The following is a 26,415-nucleotide window of genomic DNA, read 5'->3' as shown; positions in this document are numbered from 1 at the left end:
CAGAGACATTTTCCCTCATCTCAGATTTAGATATTGAAAAGACCTGATATGAAGGCATGGTTTCCATTACTTTTTATTTCAATGAAATGAACAAAAGCTAATATGGAATTTAGTTGTGCTTTATTGTCAGTTGTGGCATTAATGCATAAACCTTTAGCACTCCTTTGGAAATCTTTCAGTTGAATCTAAAGGATCTCTGTGTAAGTAAGTAACACTACATCAAAATACAGTTAGTTTGATATATATTTATTATTAAACACCATTCTGAAGATTATGATTCAACAAAATACTATTAATTGAAATGTGATTGGAAAGATGAGAAAATAACCTTTCATCAGCTTAAGAGAGCCTTTGGAATCAGCGTGTATTCCAGGCACTGAAACTCAAAATATATCTAACACTATTTTCATCTCAAAGCTTAAAATAAATGTATTATTACTCTCACAAGTCTTCAGAAATGCTTGAATAGTTTGATCACGCCCTCTGGTGGCTCCAGATTATACTTGCACATTTCTCTGTGGTCCTGTTCATCTGTACTCGTGTTTGTACATGTAAATGCAGGACACTTGGATTGAGCACCCAGCCAATCCAAACAACAGATCCAACCTGCAATGTGCTTAATTCAGATGATTGTATTTCTGTTCTCGTTGATATTCCGCTTAAACCCTTATTTAAGTTCGAAAGTCTTGTTTGTAAATATAGGTTTTCATCCTTTTGTAAAAAAAAGGCAAATACATGTTTAATAAAGACAAAGGGGGTAGTACAGTACAAGGACTACTGTTGTTGTTTGAAGATGACTGCTGCTGGCGATTGTTGCTGCTGTTTACGTCAAGCCTTATTCCCTCTTTCTAACTACAACCATTCCTTGCCCCAAATTCCTCACATCTCCAGGTTCCACCACTTGAAGGAGAAGGGTTCCCTGCGGACGTTGGAGCCACAGTGAACCTCTCCCAGCAGTTTGTGGTAGGAGGCAAAGTCATCAATGTATGTGCAGCTGAGTCCCAGGCCCTCCATGAGGGAGGTCATCTCTGCCTCCAGGGCACAGCGGCCGTCCACCTTGGGCCCAAACGGTTTAGGGATGCCCAGGTTCTTCCCCAACACAATCATGTTCACCTGGAGGTAGAGACGTATGCCTCAATTAGGATTTGTTTCTTGCACTACTTGGGTAGTAGATGATTTGAGCATACTTCCTAATCACATGTAGAAAATCCTCACAAAATGTCTAAAATGATTTGGCAGCATTTTTGAGTTTTGCCATTATGTAATGTAAAATGTATAGCAAATAAAATAAGAAGTACTTTTGTTTTGGAGGTGTTCTAGTGTAGAACTTGCATCTGCTCACCATGTCTGGGTAATAGGCCACTGCCCTGTTCTCCTCCGTCACATGGAAAAGGATGGGCAGATCAATGATATCATCGTCATCTAAACCCAGCTCCCTCTTAAGGACATCCCTGTTCCAGTCTATACAGCTCTGTGGGATGGCAGCAGTCACAACATCTACATGGTTATTTCACCAAGCACTGCAACGCTCTGCTAGCCTCTCTGAGTAACTAGTTCATCTGGCATTTAGTTTCCCTCACCTGGACATAGTTGTTTTCTGCTCTGAGTTTGTCATCACTCAAAATCTCATCTACCGTAATCTCTTCTTCTGCTCCAAGACCTGTTAGGATTGAGAAGGAAGTGGGTGTTAATTAGTAACACATACAGTATTATGTATTCCATTCACCCAGCTCAATGTAACATTGATAGGTTAAGGCTACTTGATACTCAAACGTTCCCTATACCCAACGAGGTTGTTACAACTTTGCCTATGAGCGTAGGTGCACAGGTAAAGAGAATTTTGTGAGTAATCAAGGTGACAGACATTGGCACATTCAATATTGCCTGTATCTCGCTGATCTAGGGTGTAATCATTAGTCCAACAGTTGCAAACGAGAGTTTCTATTAGACAAATTCAGGTATGTTTATCCCCGTTTCAGTAAAGCTTTTACACCCCTGATCACATACAAATCAAATCAAATGTTGGGTTCCCGAGTGGAGCTGTGGTCTAAGGCACTGCATCTCAGTGCAAGAGGTATCACTGCAGTCCCTTGTTCAAATCCAGCCTGCATCACATCTGGCTGTGATTGGGAGTCCCATAGGACGGTGCACAATTGGCCCAGCATGGTCTGGGTTTGGCTGGGGTAGGCTGTCATTGTAAGAATTTGTTCTTAACTGACTTGCCTAGTTCAATAAAAATTGTATTGGTCACATACATGTGTTTAGCAGATGTTATTGCGTGTGTAGTGAAATGCTTGTGCTTCTAGCTCTGACAGTGCAGTAATATCTATCTAGTTTCATAACAAATACAGATAAATCTAAGTAAAGAATGGATTAAGACAATATATACACCTCTGTTCAAAAGTGTGGGGTCACTTAGAAATGTCCTTGTTTTTGAAGGAAAAGCACATTTTTTGTCCATTAAAATAACATCAAATTGATCAGAAATACAGTGTAGACATTGTTAATGTTGTAAATAACTATTGTAGCTGGAAACAGCAGATTTTTTTATGGAATAGCTACATAGGCGTAGAGGCCCATTATCAGCAACCATCACTCCTGTGTTCCAATGGCACGTTGTGTTAACTAATCCAAGTTGATCATTTTAAAAGGCTATCTGATCATTAGAAAACCATTTTGCAATGATGTTAGCACAGCTGAAAACTGTTGTTCTGATTGAATAAGCAATACAACTGGTCTTCTTTAGACTAGTAGAGTATCTGGAGCCTGTAATCGAACCCACAAATGCTGATGCCTTGTTCAGGGGCAGAACGACAGATTTTTACCTTGTCAGCTCGGGGATTCAATCTTGTAACCTTTCGGTTACTAGTCCAACGCTCTAACCACTAGGCTACCTGCCGCCCCTACAGTGGCATAGTATAGAGTACAGTATATACATATGAGATGGGTGATGCAATGTTTACAAACAACTAAAGTGACTAATAGAATAGCATAGAGCATAGAATAGCATAGAGTACAGTTAGCATAGAGTACAGTTAGCGTAGAGTACAGTTTACACATATGAGATGAGTAATGCAAGATAAGGAGGCATTATTAAAGTGGCTGGTGTTTCATTTCCTTAAAGTGGCCAGTGATTCCTAATCTATGTCTATAAGCATAGTTCACTTTCTATAGGCACAGTTCACTTTCCAGAGCAACCACATACAAACAGTATGATCTCTTTGATTCCCTTTTACTATAATTACTTCTCGCTCTCCTCCTCTCACATTTTCCCTTCGCTTGTGGATTTCAGTGCACAGCACATCAGCTGTCTGTGGCCAGGATTAAAAAAAAATCCATGCCATACCTTCATATCATAACCGTGTCAACTACTCCCCACATTTTATGTACTGCAGCGCTAGCTAGCTGTAGCTTACGGTCTCAGTACTAGACTGATTCTCTGATCCTTTGATTGGGTGGACAACATGTCAGTTCATGCTGCAAGAGCTCTGATAGGTTGGAGTAAGTTGTAATAATTACTGTGTAAGTCAATGGAAGGGGGTGAGAACAATGAGCCTCCTAGGTTTTGTATTGTCGTCAATGTACCCAGAGGAGGACGGAAACCAGCTGTCCCCTGGCTAAACCATGGTGCTACCCTACAGAATGCTGTTGAGGCTACTGTAGACCTTCATTGCAAAACAGTGTTTTAATCAATTATTTGGTGATAAAACTATACTAGATATTATTACATCTAACAAGTATAACTTTAATGTTTCATTATTTTCATTTTTATGAAATTCACTGAGGATGATCCTCCCCTTCCTATTCTGAGGAGCCTCCACTGATACAGTTGTAACTACAGTGATACACACTGACACATACTGAAATTAGACCCCTAACTGAAAGCCTACCGTCAAACATTTTGGCTTGTCCATGCCTGTCATTCTGTAAGCCTCTGAAAAGTTTGTAGCCTGCGTCGGGGCTGGCGAGCAGCAGTCGGAATCCCTACACAGAAACGGAGGACAAAGACAATATTGTCAGTACGCTTCACTTGACTTCCTGACAGCTTTACATTATCACATAAACCACATGGTAGCCACAGCCTGCATCATGTCTAAATAGTTTATGTGCAAATGGACGGCATTAACAATTCTTCGCTCTCCGTCATTTCTACTCTATATTAAAGAGCATAGTGTTTTTACGCATATGTTCTAATAGAGGGGGCAACTATACTTTTCTTGACAATATTGTTTTACCTTTTTGTCAGGAGCTGGGACAAAAGTCATGAATTCATCCACATGCCCAACATGCAGCCAATCAGAGAACAGTGCAATGGGCTCCTGGACTTTCTGTGCCCAAAGGAAGTCTTGCACTACTTTGGTCATGTTGCGGCCCTTGGTTGCCCTGAAAAGTTAAACAGCCTTATCACCACTGCTCACAGCCATATCTTTGTTCCAAATATTCATGAATCATTAGCAAGAGATTTATAGAAGGAAGAACCATCAATTTTATTTAATAAATCAATCAACTTTGGAATAAAGGCAAATATTGGTATCTAAAAACCAGACTCTCTTCTGTTGAAGCAAGTTACACTCACGTGGGGAAAGCCACTCCAATTATGATCCTGCCCAGAGGGTAGATTTTTCCATTTACAATAACTGGAGGGCTAACTTCCAGGTTACCAAACGAGTCCAAGCTGCTCACTTCCTCATTATATGCCATCCTCGTCACATAGCCAAAGTCTGGGCCCTGAGGGCACCAGGCAGAGAGCGGTTGAGAAAGAGTTCCACCACATCCCTCACAGTATGGAAATAAGTACATTTTAACTGCAGGTGTTGTGAATGCCTTTTCTTACCAGTAGCTCATCATAAGGGAAATCCTGTAGTTCTCCGTCTCGGGGGGAGTCCAGCACAACAGGGAAACGTTGGTGAGGAGAGTCAATGTAGCCAAACTCTATCTCATCCTGAGAGAGAAACCTTCTTTACATGCCTATTATATTTCTATACATTTCTATATTTTTCATGCAGTTAGAAAAAAAGACACCGGTCTATGTTCTGATTTCTTTTATTTAAAACCTAGAGACAAGACTGACAATATATTGTGTTTAAAACAAGTTGGAATTGGAAAAAGTTCAAATGCACAAAACTGCATGATAGGCTAGAAACTGAATCCCACTGCTTACCTGCATCCAGCGGTCTCCTCTGTTCATGTACTGATGGCAAACCTTCAGCTTGTACCCACTGTTCTCCACCAGCCTCCTCATTCCCTTTAGGAACTGGTAGTTATCAGATGTGCTGGGTAATCAAATGCACAGAAACAGTTGTCTAAGTACGTTTACAGCTAGCACCATCACTATTTCCAGCAACATCAATGCCATCATCATCTCTCACCTGCAGACGAAGACCTCCACAGGGTTGAGTGTGTTGGGTGTCATGATCCAGGGAGCCACACGGAACACCACCCTGTCTGTAAAGATGGGCGTCTCAGGGAAGCCCTGGCAAAATAACAGAACAAAAACATGAATGATAGATTCCACAACAGAGGTACAGAATATACCCTTTGAAGTTTTAAACTACGAACAGTGAAAGAGTTACAATGTACCTGAGAGCTGGGCTCCAGCAGGCTGAGGCTGATGCTGATGAGGCCCTCAAAGTCTTTGTCAGGGAATCTCAGGCCCTCAACGTAGAAATTCATCTCAGCGTTTCCCCCGAGGTACGGGACCTCCTTGGACAAATCCTCACTGCCCAGCACCAGTGGGTAGTCCTTCACAAAGCTCTTGTAGAACAGGTTTTCTGCAGCAGTAAACCATTTTTTATAATGATGATCAAATGTATCTCCATTTATGCATATGCACCATTAAAACCCTATTGTACACATATTGTACATGCATGGACAGCCAGAAGAACACATAAAAGATCTGACTGAACAAAATGTCCTTGACTCACTCAGTGTTTGGTGCATGTCTGCTGTGGACCTTGTACTGAAGACCCTGACACTCTCTGCATCCCCCTGGGAGATGTGCATGGTCAGCTTGTAGCCCTCTGGGAGCTTGGCAGGGCCACTGGTCCGCAGCACCATTGGGGACATGTCTTTCAGATCTGACATTTCACAAATACTGACATTATTGTACATCAAGTGTCAACCCATCAACGTCATAATCAATGTGGCCTCATCTCAATGTGGCTCCCAGGATTTGGTAGGCCGTCATTGTAGATAAAAATGTGTTCTTAACTGATTTGCCTAGTTTAATAAAGGTAAAAAAAACACATAGGTATGACAATGTGTAATACAACTACTTATCCTAGGAGGATGGTGGTCGAGAAGGAACCGTCAAACCACACCAGACACCCCTAGCTCAGGCATTTCGTGTTTATCTAACACAAATACACACATCCCTACTGCTCCTCTCTGCTGCCTACACACAAAAGACAGACCTGCAGCCTTTAAATGTTGATGTATTGCAATGTCTGCAGCACTGTCAGCCGGTCAGCTCAGTGGGCCAGGATGACTTAGCTGTTGCTATTTACCTGAGACTCTCGTGACCTCAGCACACTCACTGTCCCGCCTCTTCCCATAGGTGCGTTCTGAGTCACAGTTGACCAGTAGGATGGCACCGTGGCCATTAGGCCCCCACATCCAGGATCCCTGTAGAGAGATCAACACTCTGTCTTTCTGAAACAAGAACTAGCACTGCCCTGCCAATTTAGCTTTTCCCAGTGTGTTTCCATGAGGTTAGATTAGACTTACAGCTGAGTGGAAAAACACAGCCTTCAATTTCTTTTTCGCACTTCCAGCAATATAGTATGAACAGTATTTTGATATACCTATTAATATCAGTGGAAGGCTGTGCCCTGTGTTAGTTGACAGAATTGGCTAGAAGTGCCTTGGCAATCTTCCTTTGTGTTTTGGAATACAGAATGAACACTAGTCTTCTGACATGCCTATTCATGTTAGAACGTCTCCTTATGTACCCTGCTGTGTTAGGAAACAAAGATAGTGACCTCTGAGCTGAAAGAGACCTGCCTGGACAGACTCAGCAGACATAACTCACCTTGTTGGGGTTGTTCCTCTCCACCTGGCCATCTCGATCAGCATCTACGTCCAGAGAAATCTCTACAAGACAGAGAGGCCCTGGGTGTCACTGAAGCTCATGAGCTGCTTTGGGGTCTCAAGTGAAATATAAAAATGTACAAATGACATTCACAAAGGTATGCTATGAAGGTGGGGGCGGGTGGTAGTTTATAAGGGTGTGCTCTCCTGTCCTAAGCATAACAAAACATACCAACAGCGGTGAGGTGAACGACAGCCTTCCCTAACACCTCCGTCTTCTCTCCATAATACATGACCGATAGCTGCAAAACAAAGGACAACATTTACAAAGTTAAACATCTAGAACACTGGTGACTAAGCAGTGGTTGTGTTTTGATGGGGTCTTCTATGATATATTCATGTCCAGATATGTACAGTACATTATCTCAGAGGAGAATCTAAACACCTGGCCCATTCTGGAACTGACAAAATGTCTCCTTCAATTCCTTATAAATAGAACTGGCATTGTGGTTAACCCCATCACTTTCCACAGTTTGACATCTCTCTGGTATCAGGTTGAGAGTGCCACATTTGCATTATTTCAGTGTGGTTTGCACACCACTCTTAAGAGGTGTAGGGGCAGCAGATACTTGATTTGTTTTTCTGATTAACATAATTCACTGTAGCGTGTTCAGTCCCAAGAGGAAATATTCAACTCAGGATTCCATGAATAAGATGTAACATACTGAATCTCAGGGTACACTCTTAGAAAAAAAGGTTCCAGTGTCCCCGTAGGAAAACCCTTTTTGATTCATGGTAGAACTCTTTTGGGTTCCATGTAGAACTCTCTGGGGAAGGGGATCTATATGGAAGCCAATAAGGTTCTACCTTGAACCAAAAATGGTTCTTCAAAGGGTTCCCCTTTGTAGCTATCATGGCTGTGGGAGTGGCCTACTTTATTTACCTTGCTATCATTTCCCACTTCACTGGCAGTGTCCATGGTGATAAGAAGCATTGTATTACCATTGAGAGTGGTGGGGAGGGTCCCACTCTCCGGTGGGGGTGGGGTGATCCTGTACTGCACTCTGGGACTGCATTGCACAGAGAAGTACTTGGAGCTAGGGGGGGCACTCCTAGGGGAACAATAAATACATGTGACAGTTACACATCACATCCTGATACTTTTCTTATACAAATCTATAGCAATAACAGAGTAAACACAAGAGGACATACCTATACTGCAGTGGAGCACCAGCAGTGAGTGCAGTTCATTATCCCCTATTTCCAGAAGCAACAGGTGGCAGTGCTAGTTCTAAAGTTACATTGCTACAGTCATCATAGAGGTATGATGTCTTCTACATGCCTCTAAAATGAGCAACGTACCAAAGAGGGAGAAATACTGGACTATCAACCTACACAAGAATACTGGCAAAAAGGATTGTACTTATATGTCAAAGTATCAACCAACATCTCAAGTTGTTATACTCAGTATGACACTTGTTTATAAACATTAGGCTTAGCTGTAAAACCTAACACCTGGAGTCCAGATTGAGCCTGTCACGCTGTATAATGATAGAAGATAGGCGCAAGAATACGTAATAGTGTTGTCATGACGTTGCCCTCTTTGGGTACAGCGAGCACAGTTGAAACCCCCTCCCTCTGCACCAGGCCTTTTCTATGCACCATCCCCGACCTCTATACTTCTGACACAAGGCTGTGTGAAGGCAGCCATAAATTCCGAAGGAGAATGTCCTGCCTCATGGCCACAGTATGAAGAGAGAGGGGTTTCATAGAGAGACAAAGGAATTCTTCCACCTCACAGGATGGGGGAATTGAACGACATTTATGTTCTGGAGAAGGTATAAAAGATCGGTGAAGAATCCAGCTACGAACTGGTCCGTTTGGTACAATGTTGTGAAACTCATGGGAGACAATATTGCCATATTACCATAATAATGTTTATATAACATTTACATTTACGTCATTTAGCAGACACTCTTATCCATAGCGACTTACAAATTTGTGCATTCACCTTATGATATCCAGTGGAACAACCACTTTACAATAGTACATCTACATCTTTTTTTTTGGGGGGGGGGCTATATAATAGCCTCAGCTATGGGACTTACATCTAAATGGATAAACCTATTTGGAATATGTTGAGATGGTATGTACTGATGTTAACCTGTTAGGGCTAGGGGGCAGCATTGACACGGCTGGATAAAAAACATACCCGATTTAATCTGGTTACCACTCCTACTCAGTAACTAGAATATGCATATACTTATTACATATGGATAGAAAACACCCTAAATTTTCTAAAACTGTTTGAATGGTGTCTGTGAGTATAACAGAACTCAAATGGCAGGTCAAAACCTGAGAGATTCCTTTACAGGAAGTGGCCTGTCTGACCATTTCTGGAACTTCTTTGCCATCTCTATCATTTACTAAGGATCTCTGCTCTAACGTGACACTTCCCACGTCTTCCATAGGCTCTCATAGCCCGGGAAAAAAGAGAATGTCGTCATTCCAGCCCCAGGCTGAAACACATTATCGCCTTTCTCAAGTGGCCCATCAAGAGACACTAGCTTATGCGCGTGACCCCGACCGCCCCCGCCTTTGGGATTTTTTTCCTCTGTTTGCCGAAAAGGAGATTCCCTGTCGGAATATTAGCGCTTTTCTACGAGAAAAATGACGTAAAAATTGATTTTAAACAGCGGTTGACATGCTTCGACGTACGGCAATGGAATACTTTGAATTTTATTGTCAGGAATTGCGCCAAGCGCGACACTTCTTTACTATTTCGGATAGTGTCTGGAACGCATACGAACAAAACGCCGCTATTCGGATATAACGATGGATTATTTTGGACCAAACCAACATTTGTTATTGAAGTAGACGTCCTGGGTGTGCATTCTGACGAAGACAACAAAAGGTAATGACATTTTTATAATAGTAAATATGATTATGGTGAGTGCTAAACTTGCCGGGTGTCTAAATAGCGAGCCCGTGATGCCTGGGCTATGTACTTAGAATATTGCAAAATGTGCTTTCACCAAAAAGCTATTTTAAAATCGGACATATCGAGTGCATAGAGGAGGTCTGTATCTATAATTCTTAAAATAATTGTTATGCTTTTTGTGAACGTTTATCGTGAGTAATTTAGTAAAATGTTAGCGAATTCCCGTAAGTTTGCGGGGGTATGCTAGTTCTGAACGTCACATGCTAATGTAAAAAGCTGGTTTTTGATATAAATATGAACTTGATTGAACAAAACATGCATGTATTGTATAACATAATGTCCTAGGGTTGTCATCTGATGAAGATCATCAAAGGTGAGTGCTGCATTTAGCTGTCTTCTGGGTTTTGGTGACATTATATGCTGGCTTGAAAAATGGGTGTCTGATTATTTCTGGCTTGGTACTCTGCTGACATAATCTAATGTTTTGCTTTCGTTGTAAAGCCTTTTTGAAATCGGACAGTGTGGTTAGATTAACGAGAGTCTTATCTTTAAATGGCTGTAAAATAGTCATATGTTTGAGAAATTGAAGTAATAGGATTTTGAAGATTTTGAAAATCGCGCCACAGGCTGGCAGTGGCTGTTACGTAGGTGGGACGAATTCGTCCCGCCGGTCCCATAGAGGTTAATGTGAGAGAATTGTATTTCTGTTCAAAGCTTAACTAAGTCACCGGCACGCCCCCAGGGACACAGACAGGACAAGGTGTCATGTGACAGCCTTTTCTACGTTCAGTTTATGAACCCCCACCCAGGGTTTCTTTCTTTAGACCAGCTTACCTCAAGAAGAGAGGGCCAAGGTTTGACCATGCATTCCTCTACTGAACTTTGACCATACCACGTGGTTAAACTATTGATACAGAATAATAAAAAGTCTTTGATATTAATTACTAGTCTGCAGCTAGGTATTCGGTATCATTGAACGCGACAACCGACGAAACATCCATTCTATAACGACATTAATGAATGTCGCTTTGAAAGATCCATTCTAACCGAGAGAGAGAGAGAGAGGACAAAACTCTCCAACAAAGATCACGACGACACACTGAGCGTAAATATATATATTGATTGCAATTGTTTCCGAATGAGTGAGCGTTCATGTGCAAAGGATTAGAATATCAATTGTTAATATTTATCAACTCTGTAGTGTCTTCTCAGCTGACCCCCACTGTCAACTTTTGTTTAACAAGCCGCCATGCCGGTTTAGCCCACTAGGGCACATTCCTCTACCATTTCTTCGTAACGATACCTACTGTTTTGTATGCTTTCTGTGAATTACTTAGTTTAGTAAATAAATGATTTTAAGACAATTTATGTATGGATGACTTAGTGAAGACTGGGTTCGTGCAGATAACAACAATTTACGACATTTGGATTGAGACTGACGCAAGGTAAACGAATACATCATTAAATCAGGGGACTCATTGATCAGATATTATGATATCTGGAAAGTTATATTAGGAAAATTATAACTTTGTAATCTGAATATTTTCCTTGGTGCCCCGACCTTCTAGTTAATTACAGTTACACGATTAATCAGTTTAATTGCGTAATAATAATTACAGAGAGTTGTTTGATAAACATGTCTTCAGTTTAATGATGGCCAAAGACACGACAGTGTCATAATCTTCGTCTTCTGAGGAGTAAGAAATATCAGACCAATACGCAGTGTGGTAAGTGTCTATGCTTATACTTTAATTTTTTAAACGTGAACACTAAACAAAACAAGAAAAGAACGACAGTCCTGTAAGGCTACACAGCTATACAAAGAAACAACCACCCACAAACACAAGAGAAAATAAACCCACTTAAATATGGCCTCCAATTAGAAGCAACGACAACCAGCTGCTTCTAACTCGAGGTCGTTCCCAAAACTAACATAGAAATAGACAAACTAGAAAACCCACATGGAAATAGAAAACATAGAACATAAACCAAAAAACCCCGAAACACACAAAACAAACACACCCCTGCCACGTCCTGACCAACTACAATAACAAAATGACCCCTTTACTGGTCAGGACGTGACAAATAGGGGGTTTTATTTCTCCACCCAAAATAAAGTACGTCATGAAAACGACGGGGACGAAGCCCAAAACAAACACGTATATATAACACAGGGATGTAACCCAAAGAAAATAGTGAGGTGTAAACCTCTAAATAATACACAGGATGAGACCCGTAATAACAACTGCACAAAAACACGTAGCATAAAAGCCAATACAACAGAGCACAAGACGAACGGACATGGGACAATAATCAACCAGGACAATGGGGAACAGAGGGCACATATATACACATACTAATCAGGGGGAATGGGAACCAGGTGTGCGTAATGAGACAAGACAGTCCAGGGTTGGTGGTTATGAATCCAATTCAGTGACGCCTAGAAAGCCGGTGACATAGACTTCCGCAGCTGGTGAACGGAATGAGCAGCAGTCCCGGGGGGATCCGTGACAGAGCCCAGGAGGTGGTTCACACCAAAGGAACATTAGGTTTTTGGAGTAGGGATCGTATTCGCCAGAACACAGAGCCTAGGCTACTCTAGACAATATAAAAAGGAGAAGTACTTAACAAGAATTATTGAAGTTGTTACACACCGATGTTGTGAAACCATCTGTATCTGCTGTGCAATCATATCATGTGGAGAGTCTGATAAACTAACTGCAGTCATAGTCAAGATAGTACCACAATTCTTCAGGTTGGTGATTTGTGTTGGGCACTTTTTTGTATCATGTTAACTTGGAAATCATAGGCCATAATAACTGCTTACAACCCATTGAATTCAGTTGCAATGGAGTCATATGAATTGACAGCTTTTAATGATAAAAAAGGAGAGTCTTTTGAGAACATGAGGTCTGACTCCTCCTCTGAATACAAGTGCCATCCACAAACAGTTATTTCAGCCCAATTTTGGGGCATGATCATCCAAATCCTTCTGCAGTTGGAATATCCAAGAAGTAAAATGACAACAAAATAGTCAGTGGATGTAATCAGTCATTTAAAAATATATTATCACTGCTGGAACTACAAGTGGAATAAGATTATAAAGCGATTAAATTATTAGAATCAATTCACTTAAAGAAATAAAGCAATTCAAACCTGGGACAAACTATCCAGCTAGCGCATAACATTCTGAGAACCATAAGTTCAAATCAAAATAAAATAAAATAAAATGTTATTGGTCACATGCACATGGTTAGCAGATGTTATCGCGAGTGTAGCGAAATGCTTGTGCTTCTATTTCTGACAGTGCAGTAATATCTAACAAGTAATCTAACAATCAGCGAAGTGGAGATGTTGTTTCCTACCTTCACCACCTGGGGGCTGCCTGTCAGGAAGTCCAGGACCCAATTGCACAGGGCGGGGTTGAGACCCAGGGCTTCAAGTTTAATAATGAGCTTGGAGGGTACTATGGTGTTGAATGCTGAGCTGTAGTCAATGAACAGCATTCTTAAATAGGTATTCCTCTTGTCCAGATGGGATAGGGCAGTGTGCAGTGTGATGGCGATTGCGTTGTCTGTGGACCTATTGGGGCGGTATGCAAATTGAAGTTGGTCTAGCGTGGCAGGTAAGGTGGAGGTGATATGATCCTTGACTAGTCTCTCAAAGCACTTCATGATGACAGAAGTGAGTGCTACGGGGCGATAGTCATTTAGTTCAGTTACCTTTGCCTTCTTGGGTACAGGAACAATGGTGGCCATCTTGAAGCATGTGGGGACAGCAGACTGAGATAGGGAGAGATTGAATATGTCTGTAAACATACCAGCCAGCTGGTCTGCGCATGCTCGGAGGATGCGGCTAGGGATGTCATCTGGGCCGGCAGTCTTGCGAGGGTGAACACTTTTAAACGTCTTACTCACGTTGGCCATGGAGAAGAAGAGGGAGGGCCTGCAGTCCTTGGTAGTGGGCCACGTTGGTGGCACTGTATTATCCTCAAAGCGGGCAAAGAAGGTGTTTAGTTTGTCTGGAAGAAAGACGTCGGTGTCCGTGACTTAGCTGGTTATCTTTTGTAGTCCAGGGATTGCATGTAGACCCTGTCACATACGTCTCATGTCTGAGCCATTGAATTCACTTTGTCCCTATACTGACATTTCGCTTGTTAGATTGCCTTGCGGAGGGAATAACTACACTGTTTGCATTCGGCCATATTCCCAGTCATCTTTCCATGGTTAAATGCTGTGGTTCGCGCTTTCAGTTTTGCCCGAATGCTGCTATCTATCCACAGTTTCTGGTTAGGGTAGGTTTTAATAGTCACAGTGGGTACAAGCTCTCCAATGCACTTCCTTATAAACACACTCACCGAATCAGCATATAAATCAATATTATTCTCTGAGGCTTCCTGGGAACATTTCCCAGTCTGCATGATCAGAACAATCTTGAAGCGTGGACTCTGATTGGCCAGACCAGCGTTGAATAGTTCTCGTCACGGGTACATCCTGTTTAAGTTTCTACCTATAGGATGGGAGGAGCTAAATGGACTTTGATCAGATTTGCCGAAGGGAGGGCGGGGGAGGGCCTTGTATGCATTGCGGAAGTTAGAGTAGCCGTGATCCAGTGTATAGCCCGCACGAGTGCAACAATCAATATGCTGATAGAGTTTAGGTAGCCTTGTTCTCAAATTTGCTTTGTTATAATCCCCAGCTACAATAAATGCAGCCTCAGGATATATGGTTTCCAGTTTGCATAGAGTCCAGTGAAGTTCCTTGATATACATGGCTGTGACAATAACCAACGAGAATTCTAATGGGAGATAATATGATCGGCATTTGATTGTGAGGAATTCTAGGTCAGGTGAACAAAAGGACTTGAGTTCCTGTATGTTATTATGATTACACCATGAGTCGTTAATCATGAAAACTACACCCTCGCCATTCTTCTTCCCAGAGAGATGTTTATTTCTGTCGGCGCTACGCATAAAGAATCCTGATGGCTGTACCGACTCCGACAACATGACCTGGGTGAGCCATGTTTCCGTGAAACAGAGTATGTTACAATTCCATATGTCTCTCTGGAAAGCAACCCTTGCCCTAATTTCGTCGACCTTGTTATCTAGAATACTGGACATTGGCGAGTAATATACTCGGAAGCGGTGGGTGGTGTGCACAACTCCGAAGTCTGACCATAAGGCTGCTCCGGCTACCTCTTCTAGAGGGGACATTGTTTTGGGTCGGCATCTGGGATCAGATCATATGCCCTGGGTGGTGATGCGAACAAAGGATCCGCTTCGGGAAAGTCTTATTCCTGGTCGTAAGGTTGGTAAGTTGACGTCGCTCTGATATCCAATAGTTCTTCCTGGCTGTATGTAATAACACTTAAAATTTTCTGGGCTAACAATGTAAGAAATAATACATAAATAAACAAAATACTGCATAGTTTCCTAAGGACTAGAAGCGAGGCGACCCTCTCCATCGGCTCCATCTTGCCACATGTTTCTTAGAGCTTGGTCAGAGCGTGGTGGTCCTATGGTTATTTTGGATACAATCTTCCCATAACATTTCCTACAGCTTTCCTCATGGTTCTATTTAAAGTAATGTTCTCAAATTGTTCAGAGAACATCAAGAAATAACATTTTTCTGTGGGACTTCCAGTACTTCAGCATAGTGCTTTCTGCATGTTTCCTCATTGTTCTATTTAAAGTCATCTTCTCAGAACATGACAACTTTCCATAAAAAACACCAGAAAACATTAGTAACGTATAAAGAATGTTGTAAGAATGTTATTTAAAACATATAAACTCGGTTCTCAGCATCAACAAAACTATCTCTATCCTCTATATTGTTAAGTGTGTTCAGGTGTGTTGACCACGCCCACTAATTGGCCATACCTGATCTTAAAACCTGTTGAGGACAGACGTTCCGCTAGCAGAACGCCTAGCCAATATCCTATGGAACAGCATGGCACGAAATACAAAACCTCAAAAATCTAATAATTTCAATTTCTCAAACGTACGACTATTTTACACCATTTTAAAGATACACTTCTCCTTAATCCAACCACATTGTCCGATTTCAAAAAGGCTTTACAGCGAAAGCAAAACATTAGATTATGTTAGGAGAGTACATAGACCAAAATAACCACACAGCCATTTTCCAAGCAAGGATGTATGTCACAAAAACCCAAAACACAACTAAATGAAGCACTAACCTTTGACGATCTTCATCTGATGACACTCCTAGGACATTATGTTACACAATACATGTATGTTTTGTTCGAAAAAGTTCATATTTATATCCAAAAACAGTATTTTACATTGGCGCGTGATGTTCAGAAAATGTATTCCCACCAAAAACTTCCGGTGAATTTACAAAAATACTCATCATAAACGTTGACAAAACACATAAGAATTATTTTAAGAATTATAGATACAGTACTCCTTTATGCAACCCTGTGTCAGATTTTAAAATAGCTTTACGGAGAAAGTACATTTTTCAATATTCTGAGTACATAGCTCGCCATCACAGCAAGCTATACAGACACCCGCCAAGTTCGGGGCCACCTAAACTCAGAATTAGTATTATAAATATGCTCTTACCTTTGCTGATCTTCGTCAGAATGCACTCCCAGGACTGCTACTTCCACAAGAAATGTTTTTGTTTGAAATAATCCATATTTATGTCCAAATACCTCCGTTGTCTTCGTGCGTTCAGGTCACTATCCAAAAGCATGATGCGCGAGCGTATTTCGAGACACAAAAAGTCAAAATGTTCCATTACCGTACTTAGAAGCATGTCAAACACTGTTTAAAATCAATCTTTATGGTATTTTTTACATAAAATTGCGATAATATTCCAACTGGACAATAGCGTATTCATTCAAAGAGAAAAAGAAGGAGGGGTGCGCTCGCAGGACCGCACATATCCAATCTCTTTGTCCCCAGGCAGTCCACTCAGTGAATGAGCTCCTATACTCTGCCCAGTGACAGGAGAATGCTCAAACAACTTTCTGAAGGCTTTTGACAGCCAATAGAAGCCTTAGGAAGTGCAACGTGACCCCACAGATACTGTAGTTTTGAAAGGGACTAGAAAGAACTACAATTCTCAGACTTTCTACTTCCTGGTTGAATTCTTCTCAGGGTTTTGCCTGCCATATGAGTTCTGTTATACTCACAGACACCATTCAAACAGTTTTAGAAACTTCAGAGTGTTTTCTATCCAAATCTACTAATAATATGCATATTCTAGTTTCTGGGAAAGAGTAGTAACCAGTTTAATTTGGGTATGTTTTTTCATCCGGCCGTGAAAATACTGCCCCCTATCCTCAACAGGTTTTAATGAGTGCTTGTTTTCTTTGAAATTAGGGTCTGTTTGAATAGACTAAAATAAACAGCTTTGGAGCTATCTGTGCTCGTAGTTCAAAACAGTTAACCAAAATTAAGATAGCAGTTTTATTGAAACATGTTATCATAACTTTATTTAATTACCTTCAAATAACCATGAATTTCTGTTCTCTGAAAGTTAATAAAACCTCCCAGGAAAACATTTAGGGAACCATAGAAAAACGTTCTCAGAACCTCCCTACAACCTAAAAATGCATGTACCCGGAACAGGCAAAATTTGGGTAGGCTACTGAGCGATAATCCCAAAATAGTTTATTTAGCAGTATATAACTGGTGAAACAATACATTGCCATACCCTCTACCGTGTTATAGGCTACAATGTAGCCAACAACAGCCTACTACCATCTGAAGACATCTATTGGTGCAGTAGCCTAGCATAGATACACACACTCACCTATTTAGGTTCACTTTCAACACTGTGCCAACAACATAAAGAGCCCTCAAAGTTTTCTCAATGTCGAGACGAAATGTCTGTTGATACGGTACTGGTATGTCGGTTGCTTTTCTCTTATTAAGGTGCTGAAGGAGATTAAGGTGCCTGGTCATAGAAACTTGCTCCTGTGAAACATCCATGGTGATACAGTACATTGCAGAGGAGCAGAATGATGAAATGAGATATGGCGGTGGAGGGTAGGCTTGGCCCTATTGTTAAGAGGGTGTTTTCCTGCTAGCAATTTGAGGCAGAGGAGGCTGCAATTACCCAGAAAACCAAACATGTGCCAACTTGCATTGCAGTCAGCACTTGAATAGCAACAGGATAATGTAGGCTTAGACCTAAACTAGGCCTGCAGTATACATTTTGTTGTCACACTGATTGTCATGTTGAAGGCCATATTTGAATCACATAAAAACAGTTGAAGTTGGAAGTTTACATACACCATAATTAAATACTTTTAAACTCAGCTTTTCACAATTCCTGACATTTAATCCTAGTAAACATTCCCTGTCTTAGCTCAGTTAGGATCACCACTTTATTTTAATAATGTGAAATGTCAGAATAATAGTAGAGAGAATTATTTATTTCAGCTTTTATTTATTTCATCACATTCCCAGTGGGTCAGAAGTTTACATACACTCAATTAGTATTTGGTAGCATTGCCTTTAAATTGTTTAACTTGGGTCAAACGTTTCGGGTAGATTTCCACAAGCTTCCCACAATAGGTTCGGTGAATTGTGGCCCATTCCTCCTGGCAGAGCTGGTGTAACTGAGTCAGGTTTGTAGGCCTCCTTGCTTGCACACGCTTTTTCAGTTGTGCCCACAAATGAAGTGTAATAACACTTTACATTTTCTGGGCTAACAATGTAAGAAATAATACATAAATAAACAAAATACTGCATAGTTTCCTAAGGACTAGAAGCAAGGCAACCCTCTCTGTCGGCTCCATCATGTTTCTTAGAGCTTGGTCAGAGCGTGGTTGTCCTATGGTTATTTTGGATACAACCTTCCCATAACATTTCCTACAGCTTTCCTCACAGTTCTATTTAAAGTAATGTTCTCAAATTATTCAGAGAACATCAAGAAATAACATTTTTCTGTGGGACTTCCAGTACTTCAGCATAGTGTTTTCTGCATGTTTCCTCATTGTTCTATTTAAAGTCATCTTCTCAGAACATTAAGAAAACTTTCCATTAAAAACACCAGAAAACATTAGTAACGTATAAAGAATGTTGTAAGAATGTTATTTAAAACATATACACTCCGTTCTCAGCATCAACAAATCTATCTCTATCCTCTATATTGTTAAGTGTGTTGAGGTGTGTTGACCACGCCCACTAATTGGCCACACCTGATCTTAATGAGTGCTTGTTTTCTTTGAAATTAGGGTCTGTTTGAATAGACTAAAATAAACAGCTTTGGGGCTATCTGTGCTCGTAGTTCAAAACAGTTAACCAAAATTAAGATAGCAGTTTTATTGAAACATGTTATCATAACTTTATTTAATTACCTTCAAATAACCTAGAATTTCTGTTCTCTGAAAGTTAATAAAACCTCCCAGGAAAACATTTAGGGAACCATAGAAAAACGTTCTCAGAACCTCCCTACAACCTAAAAATGCATGTTCCCAGAACAGGCAGAATTTGGGTAGGCTACTGAGCGATAATCCCAAAATAGTTTATTTAGCAGTATATAACTGGTGAAACAATACATTGCCATACCCTCTACCGTGTTATAGGCTACAATGTAGCCAACAACAGCCTACTACCATCTGAAGACATCTATTGGTGCAGTAGCCTAGCATAGATACACACACTCACCTATTTAGGTTCACTTTCAACACTGTGCCAACAACATAAAGAGCCCTCAAAGTTTTCTCAATGTCGAGACGAAATGTCTGTTGATACGGTACTGGTATGTCGGTTGCTTTTCTCTTATTAAGGTGCTGAAGGAGATTAGGGTGCCTGGTCATAGAAACTTTCTCCTGTGAAACATCCATGGTGATACAGTACATTGCAGAGGAGCAAAATGATGAAATGAGATATGGCGGTGGAGGGTAGGCTATTGTTAAGGGGGTGTTTTCCTGCTAGTAATGAGGCAGAGGAGGCTGCAATTACCCAGAAAACCAAACATTTGCCAACTTGCATTGCAGTCAGTACTTGAATAGCAACAGGATAATGTAGGCTTAGGCCTACACTAGGCCTGCAGTATACATTTTGTTGTCACACTGATTGTCATATTGAAGGCCATATTTGAATCACATAAAAACAGTTGAAGTCGGAAGTTTACATACACCTTCATTAAATACTTTTAAACTCAAAACTCAAACTCAAACTTTTTCACAATTCCTGACATTTAATCCTAGTAAACATTCCCTGTCTTAGCTCAGTTAGGATCACCACTTTATTTTAATAATGTGAAATGTCAGAATAATAGTAGAGAGAATTATTTATTTCAGCAATTATTTATTTCATCACATTCCCAGTGGGTCAGAAGTTTACATACACTCAATTAGTATTTGGTAGCATTGCCTTTAAATTGTTTAACTTGGGTCAAACGTTTCGGGTAGCCTTCCATAAGTTTCCCACAATAAGTTGGGTGAATTGTGGCCCATTCCTCCTGGCAGAGCTGGTGTAACTGAATCAGGTTTGTAGGCCTCCTTGCTCAAGGCTTTGTGATGGCCACTCCAATAGCTTGACTTTGTTGTCTATAAGCCATTTTGCCTCAACTTTGGAAGTATGCTTGGAGTCATTGTCCATTTTGAAGACCCATCTGCGACCAAGCTTTAACTTCCTGACTGATGTCTTGAGATGTTGCTTCAATATATCCACATAATTTTCCTGCCTCCTGATGGCATCTATTTTGTGAAGTGCAACATGATGCTGCCACTCCCGTGCTTCACGGTGTGGATGGTGTTCTTTGGCTTGCAAGCCTCCCCCTTTTTCCTCCAAACATAAACATGGTCATTATGGCCAAACAGTTCCATTTTTGTTTCATCAGACCAGAGGACATTTCTCCAAAAAGTATGATCTTTGTCCCCATGTGCAGTTGCAAACCGTAGTCTTTTGTACCTGGTTCCTCCAGCATCTTCACAAGGTCCTTTGCTGTTGTTCTGGGATTGATTTGCACTTTTCGCACCAAAGTACGTTCATCTCTAGAGGACAGAACGCATCTCCTTCCTGAGCGGTATGACGGCTGCGTGGTCCCATGGTGTTTATACTTGCGTACTATTGTTTGTACAGATGAATGTGGTACCTTCAGGTGTTTGGAAATTGCTCCCAAGGATGAACCAGACTGGTGGATGTCTACAAAAAAAATTCTGAGGTCTTGGTTGATTTCTTTTGATTTTCCCATGATGTCAAACAAGGAGGCACTGAGTTTGAAGGTAGGCCTTGAAATACATTCACAAGTACACCTCCAATTGACTCAAATTATGTCAATTAGCCTATCAGAAGCTTCTAAAGCCATGACATCATTTTCTGGAATTTTCCAAGCTGTTTAAAGGCACAGTCAACTCAGTGTATATAATCATCTGACCCACTGGAATTGTGATACAGTGAATTATGAGTGAAATATTCTGTCTGTAAACAATTGTTGGAAAAATTATTTGTGTGATGCACAAAGTGGATGTCCTAACTGACTTGCCAAAACTATTGTTTGTTGACAAGAAATTTGTGGAGTGGTTGAAAAACGATTTTTAATGACTCCAACCTAAGTGTATGTAATCTTCTAGGACATACAGACTTCAACAGTATGTCCTACAAATCAATCTCTGCCCTAAAAGCTATGCGGTCGCTAGACATTAGGTACAGGCCTCTGTATAAAGCCTACGATTCTGGACCTTCATGGCACCATTAATTGTTCCTTCATCTGGACCATACGTACATATTCTAACCAGAAACCATGGATTACAGGCAACATCCGCAATGAGTTAAGGACCGTGATCTGGCAGAGTTACTCCACCTCAAGAATTCCATTTGGCGAAAGGCTCGGCACATGCATACTCAGGCTGACTGGCTCTCGTTCAGGCAAATGAGAAATAAGTGCACTCAGTCTATCCAGAAGGCCAAAGTTAGTTACTTTAAGGAGCATTTCTCTCTCTGTGGGTCTAACCCCAAGATGTTCTGGAAAATGGTTTAAGACCTGGAGAATAAAACATCCTCTTCACAGCTGCCCATGTCACTTAATGCAGATGATGTGGTTGTTACTGATGTGGTTGCACATGGCAGAGCTCTTTAATCACCACTTCATTAAGTGAGCCATGCCTTATTGCCCGTCCAACATTTCCTCATCTCCAACCCCTTCTAATGCGACTAGCCCCGATGCTCCTGCCTCTTTTCCCCTTGGCCGCTACAAAGTTTCTCCCTGCAGGCAGTCACTGAGTCTGAGGTGCTAAAGGAGCTCCTTAAATTGACCCCCAAAAAACATCTGGGTCAGATGGTTTAGATCCTTTCTTCTTTAAGGTTGCAGCCCCTATCATTGCCAAGCCTATCTCTGACCTTTTTAACCTGTCTCTCCTCTCTGGGGAGGTTCCCATTGCTTGGAAGGCAGCCATGGTGCATCCTTTATTTAAAGGATCAAGCTGATGTCACGGTTGTCGTTGGTAATGGAGGACCAAAACGCAGCAGGTATGTGTGCGCTCATCTTGACATTTATTAACTCAGAATGAACACACCAAAACAACAAAACGAAACGAACTTACGAACAACGAAACAGTCTTGAAAGGCACACTCAGCAAAACAAGAAACAATCTCCCACAATTACACAGACAAACACACCCAACTAATATAGGACTTCCAATCAAAGACAACAACACACAGCTGCCTTCAATTGGAAGTCCACCCCAATTAACTCAACATAGAAACAGATTACCTAGACTAAACATAGAATTACATAAACAAGGAACAGTGCCTAAAAACCCCAGAATACATCAATCAAATGCCCTTTTTAGAAAAACCACCACCCCAAACCACATAAACCAAATACCCTCTGCCACGTCCTGACCAAACTACAATAACAATTAATCCTTACACTGGCCAGGACGTGACAGCTGATCTTAACTGTTATAGGCCAATTTCTATTTTGCCCTGTTTATCAGAAGTGTTGTCAATATTCAGCTTTCTTGATGTCTATAATATTCTCTCTGGTATGCAATCTGATTTCGGCTCAGGATATCGATGTGTCACTGCAACCTTAAAGGTCCTAAATGATGTCACCATTGCCCTTGATTCTAAGCAATGTTGTGCTGCTATTTTCACTGACTAGGCCAAAGTTTTTGATAAGGTAGACCATTCCACTCTTGTGAGCCGGTTGAGGAGTATTAGTGTCTCTGAGGGGCCTTTGACCTGGTTTGCTAACTACCTCTCTCAAAGAGTGCAGTGTATAAAGTCAGAACACCTGCTGTCTCAGCCACTGCCTGTCACCAAGGGAGTACCCCAAGGCTCGATCCTAGGCCCCAAGCTCTTCTCCATTTATATCAACAACATAGCTCAGGCAATAGGAAGCCCTCTCATCCATTTATATGCTGATGATACAGTCTTCTACTCAGCTGGCCCCTCCCCAGATTTTGTGCTAAACGCTCTACAACAAAGCTTTCATAGTGTCCAACAAGCTTTCTCTGCCCTTATAACCTTGTTCTGAACACCTCCAAACAAATGGCATGTGGTTTGGTAAGAAGAATGCCCCTCTTGCCACCGATGTGATTACTACCTCTGAGGGTTTATAACTTGAGGTAGTGACCTCATACAAGTACTTGGGAGTAAGGCTAAATGGTACACTGTCCTTCTCTCAGAACATATCAAAGCTGCAGGCTAAGGTTAAATCTAGAATTGGTTTCCTCTATCGTAATTGTTCCTATTTCACCCCAGCTACCAAACTCTGATTCAGATGACCAGCCGACCCATGCTAGATTACGGAGACGTAATTTATAGATCGGCAGGTAAGGGTGCTCTTGAGTGGCTAGATGTTCTTTACCATTCGGCTATCAGATTTGCCACCAATGCACCTCATAGGACACATCACTGCATTCTATACTCCTCTGTAAACTGGTAATCTCTGTATACCCATCGCAAGACCCACTGGTTGATGCTTATTTATAAAACCCTCTTAGGCCTCACTCCCCCCTACCTGAGATACCTACTGCAGCCCTCATCCTCCACATACAATGTTCGTACTGCCAGTCACATTCAGTTAAAGGTCTCCAAAGCACACACATCCCTGGGTCACTCCTCTTTTCAGTTCAATGCAGCTAGCGACTGCAACAAGCTGCAAAAAACACTCAAACTGGACAGTTTTATCTCCACCTCTTCATTCAAAGAATCATTGACACTCTGACTGACAGTTGTGGCTGCTTCGTGTGATGTATTGTTGTCTCTTCTTAAGGATCGGTGTCACACTAGTGGGACAACTTCCGGTGAAACTGGAGGGCACACAATTCAAATAAATAATCATAACAATTATGGATTTTAAACATTTAGGTACATATAAGTGTCTTATATCGGCTGAAAGCTTAAATTCTTGTTAATCTAACTGCACTGTCCGATTTACAGTAGCTATTACAGCGAAAACATGCCATGCGATTGTTTGAGGGCAGTGCCCCACATCAAAATATTTTTCCACCTGCACAGGTTTCATACATTCACATATAACGATTAAATATTCACTTACTTTTTGAAAATCTTCCTCTGATTTGTCATCCAAAGGGTCCCAGCTATAACATGTAGTGTCGTTTTATCAAAAAAATTCAGTTTAGTTGGCGCCATCAATTTGAGTAATCCACTCGTTCAACTTGCAGAGAAAGGAATTTGAAAATCTACCCCTAAACTTTGTTTCAACAAGTCAAAATACATTTCTATTTACTCCTCAGATACCCTAAAATGTAATAAAACTTTAATATTTCTTTCAGAAAGAAGTATGTTCAATAGGAAACCGATTTTAGCAGGTGCGTAATGTCTTCATGGCAAGCGCAAACACACATTTCCAAGACTGTGTCCCTCTACTAAAACTGTTATTTCTTATTCGTTTTTGAAGTTACAAGCCTGAAACCTTGAACATAGACTGCTGACACCCTGTGGAAGCCATGGGAATTGCATCCAATTCTCAATATGACCTTTTTCTTGCATTTCTAAGAGGATGGTCTCTCAACAAAAAAAAAACATTTCCGGTTGGTTTTTCTTTGGATTTTCTCCTACCATATCTATTGTGTTATATTCTCCTACATTATTTTAACATTTCTATAAACGTCAAAGTGTTTTCTTTCCAATCGTACCAATTATATGTATATCCTGGCTTCAGGGCCTGAGCTACAGGCAGTTTACTTTGGGCACGTCATTCAGGCAGAAAGTGGAGAAAAAAGGGGCCTAGCCCTAAGAAGGCCTTTGTGCAGTTGTCAGTGCCCAATAATGGTTGTACCATGTTGTGTGTTGCTACCATGTTGTTGTCATGTGGTATTGCTACCATGCTGTGTTGTCATGTGTTGCTGCCATGCTATGTTGTTGTCTTAGGACTCTCTTTATGTACTGTTGTGGTGTCCCTCTTGTCGTGATGTGTGTTTTGTCCTATATTTGGTGAGTGGTATATAGCCTGTGGTGGTAAAATCATATAAAGTCATATACATTTATAACAGTTGGTTGCTTCCCATATTTGGAGTATTATTATGACTGTGCTACTTCCTGGTCATCATAAGATGCCAGCTTAGCCATTCTCAGGAGAGTTTAGGTGTGTGAGCTTCTCCCTCCTTCCCAAACTAAGAGGATTTGCTGTGCTTCCTCCTGTGGAACTCAGAGGAGGCCTGGTTGATTTCCTGTTGAGATCAGATGTAATACTTCCTCTCCACGGCTTTGTATTTCTCCCTGCAGACCACCGAGGAAGGGGCTATTTGGGAACAGCGACGAGAGTCCTGCTTTTGTGGAGTTCTTGGAGTTTCTGGGGGACAAGATTGAGCTCCATGACTTTAAAGGGTAAGTGTGGCCTTAGAATGGTATTGACATGGCAGATGAAAGACTGATCATGTCTCTAATCGATTACAATTGACTTTGACATGACTCCCTGAATGATGACACTTCAGACGTCTAAAGCCTCATTTATTATGGTAGATCTGCTCTGATTCTCTCGATTTAGAGCAATATAATATTCTGAGTGATACGTCACCCACGGCCCGACAGGAACAGAGTCTGTCTACACTAACTTTCACAACAAGGAGATCATGTTCCACATGTCCACCAAGCTGCCATACACAGAGGGAGACTCCCAGCAGGTGACTAGCTCAGTCAGGCTCTGTCCTGTCTGTCATTATGTCTGTCAGTAGCTAGATTGGATGTATAGTATATCTACTTCATTTCAATCAAGAAACATCACTGTATAACAGTACCGGTTTGTAAAATCTGGGGCAACATGTAGTTTCTCAATTGAGGCCACAGTTTGGTGGGTTGATGCTTTCTCCTGCTGCTTAGAATGACCTCAGCTACCTCACCTGCCCCCCTGGGAGAACCATCCCAATGAGACTCTTATTCTCAAGAGATGAATGAGCAGCAGAGCTGAGCTATGTGGACAGACAGACACACGTAAAGACACAGGAGATACCCTTGTAGGCTAAGACGATCAGAGATTCACTGTGAC

The 26,415-nt window shown here is 41.2% G+C and overlaps 1 protein-coding gene across 3 annotated transcripts; it reads right to left on the bottom strand.

Moving 5' to 3' along the window:
• Positions 1–225: 225 nt before the first annotated feature.
• LOC106565869 (protein-arginine deiminase type-2) lies at positions 226–19,802 on the bottom strand. 3 transcript variants are annotated; one of them, XM_014133494.2, is made up of 16 exons: positions 19,620–19,802; positions 7,973–8,141; positions 7,262–7,331; positions 7,031–7,092; positions 6,507–6,624; positions 5,925–6,077; positions 5,581–5,771; positions 5,370–5,473; positions 5,162–5,273; positions 4,835–4,942; positions 4,577–4,728; positions 4,236–4,383; positions 3,891–3,984; positions 1,581–1,660; positions 1,343–1,471; positions 226–1,113 (listed from the first exon to the last, which is right to left on the bottom strand). In XM_014133494.2, the coding sequence occupies exons 1-16, from the start codon at positions 19,796–19,798 to the stop codon at positions 880–882; spliced, it is 2,103 nt and encodes a 700-aa protein (XP_013988969.2). In that variant the 5' UTR covers positions 19,799–19,802; the 3' UTR covers positions 226–879. The 3 variants fall into 3 exon arrangements, with proteins under 3 accessions (XP_013988969.2, XP_013988968.2, XP_045547709.1); XM_014133493.2 differs by lacking the exon at positions 19,620–19,802 and adding an exon at positions 17,758–17,990; XM_045691753.1 differs by lacking the exon at positions 19,620–19,802 and adding an exon at positions 17,758–17,989 and having other exon boundaries at positions 8,032–8,141.
• Positions 19,803–26,415: the final 6,613 nt, after the last annotated feature.

This window comes from Salmo salar, chromosome ssa12 (assembly GCF_905237065.1).
Source record: "Salmo salar chromosome ssa12, Ssal_v3.1, whole genome shotgun sequence".
In the NCBI taxonomy this organism is placed as follows: Eukaryota; Metazoa; Chordata; class Actinopteri; order Salmoniformes; family Salmonidae; genus Salmo; species Salmo salar.
Note: the sequence above shows the minus strand (reverse complement) of the source record. Positions and strands in the feature narration are given on the sequence as shown.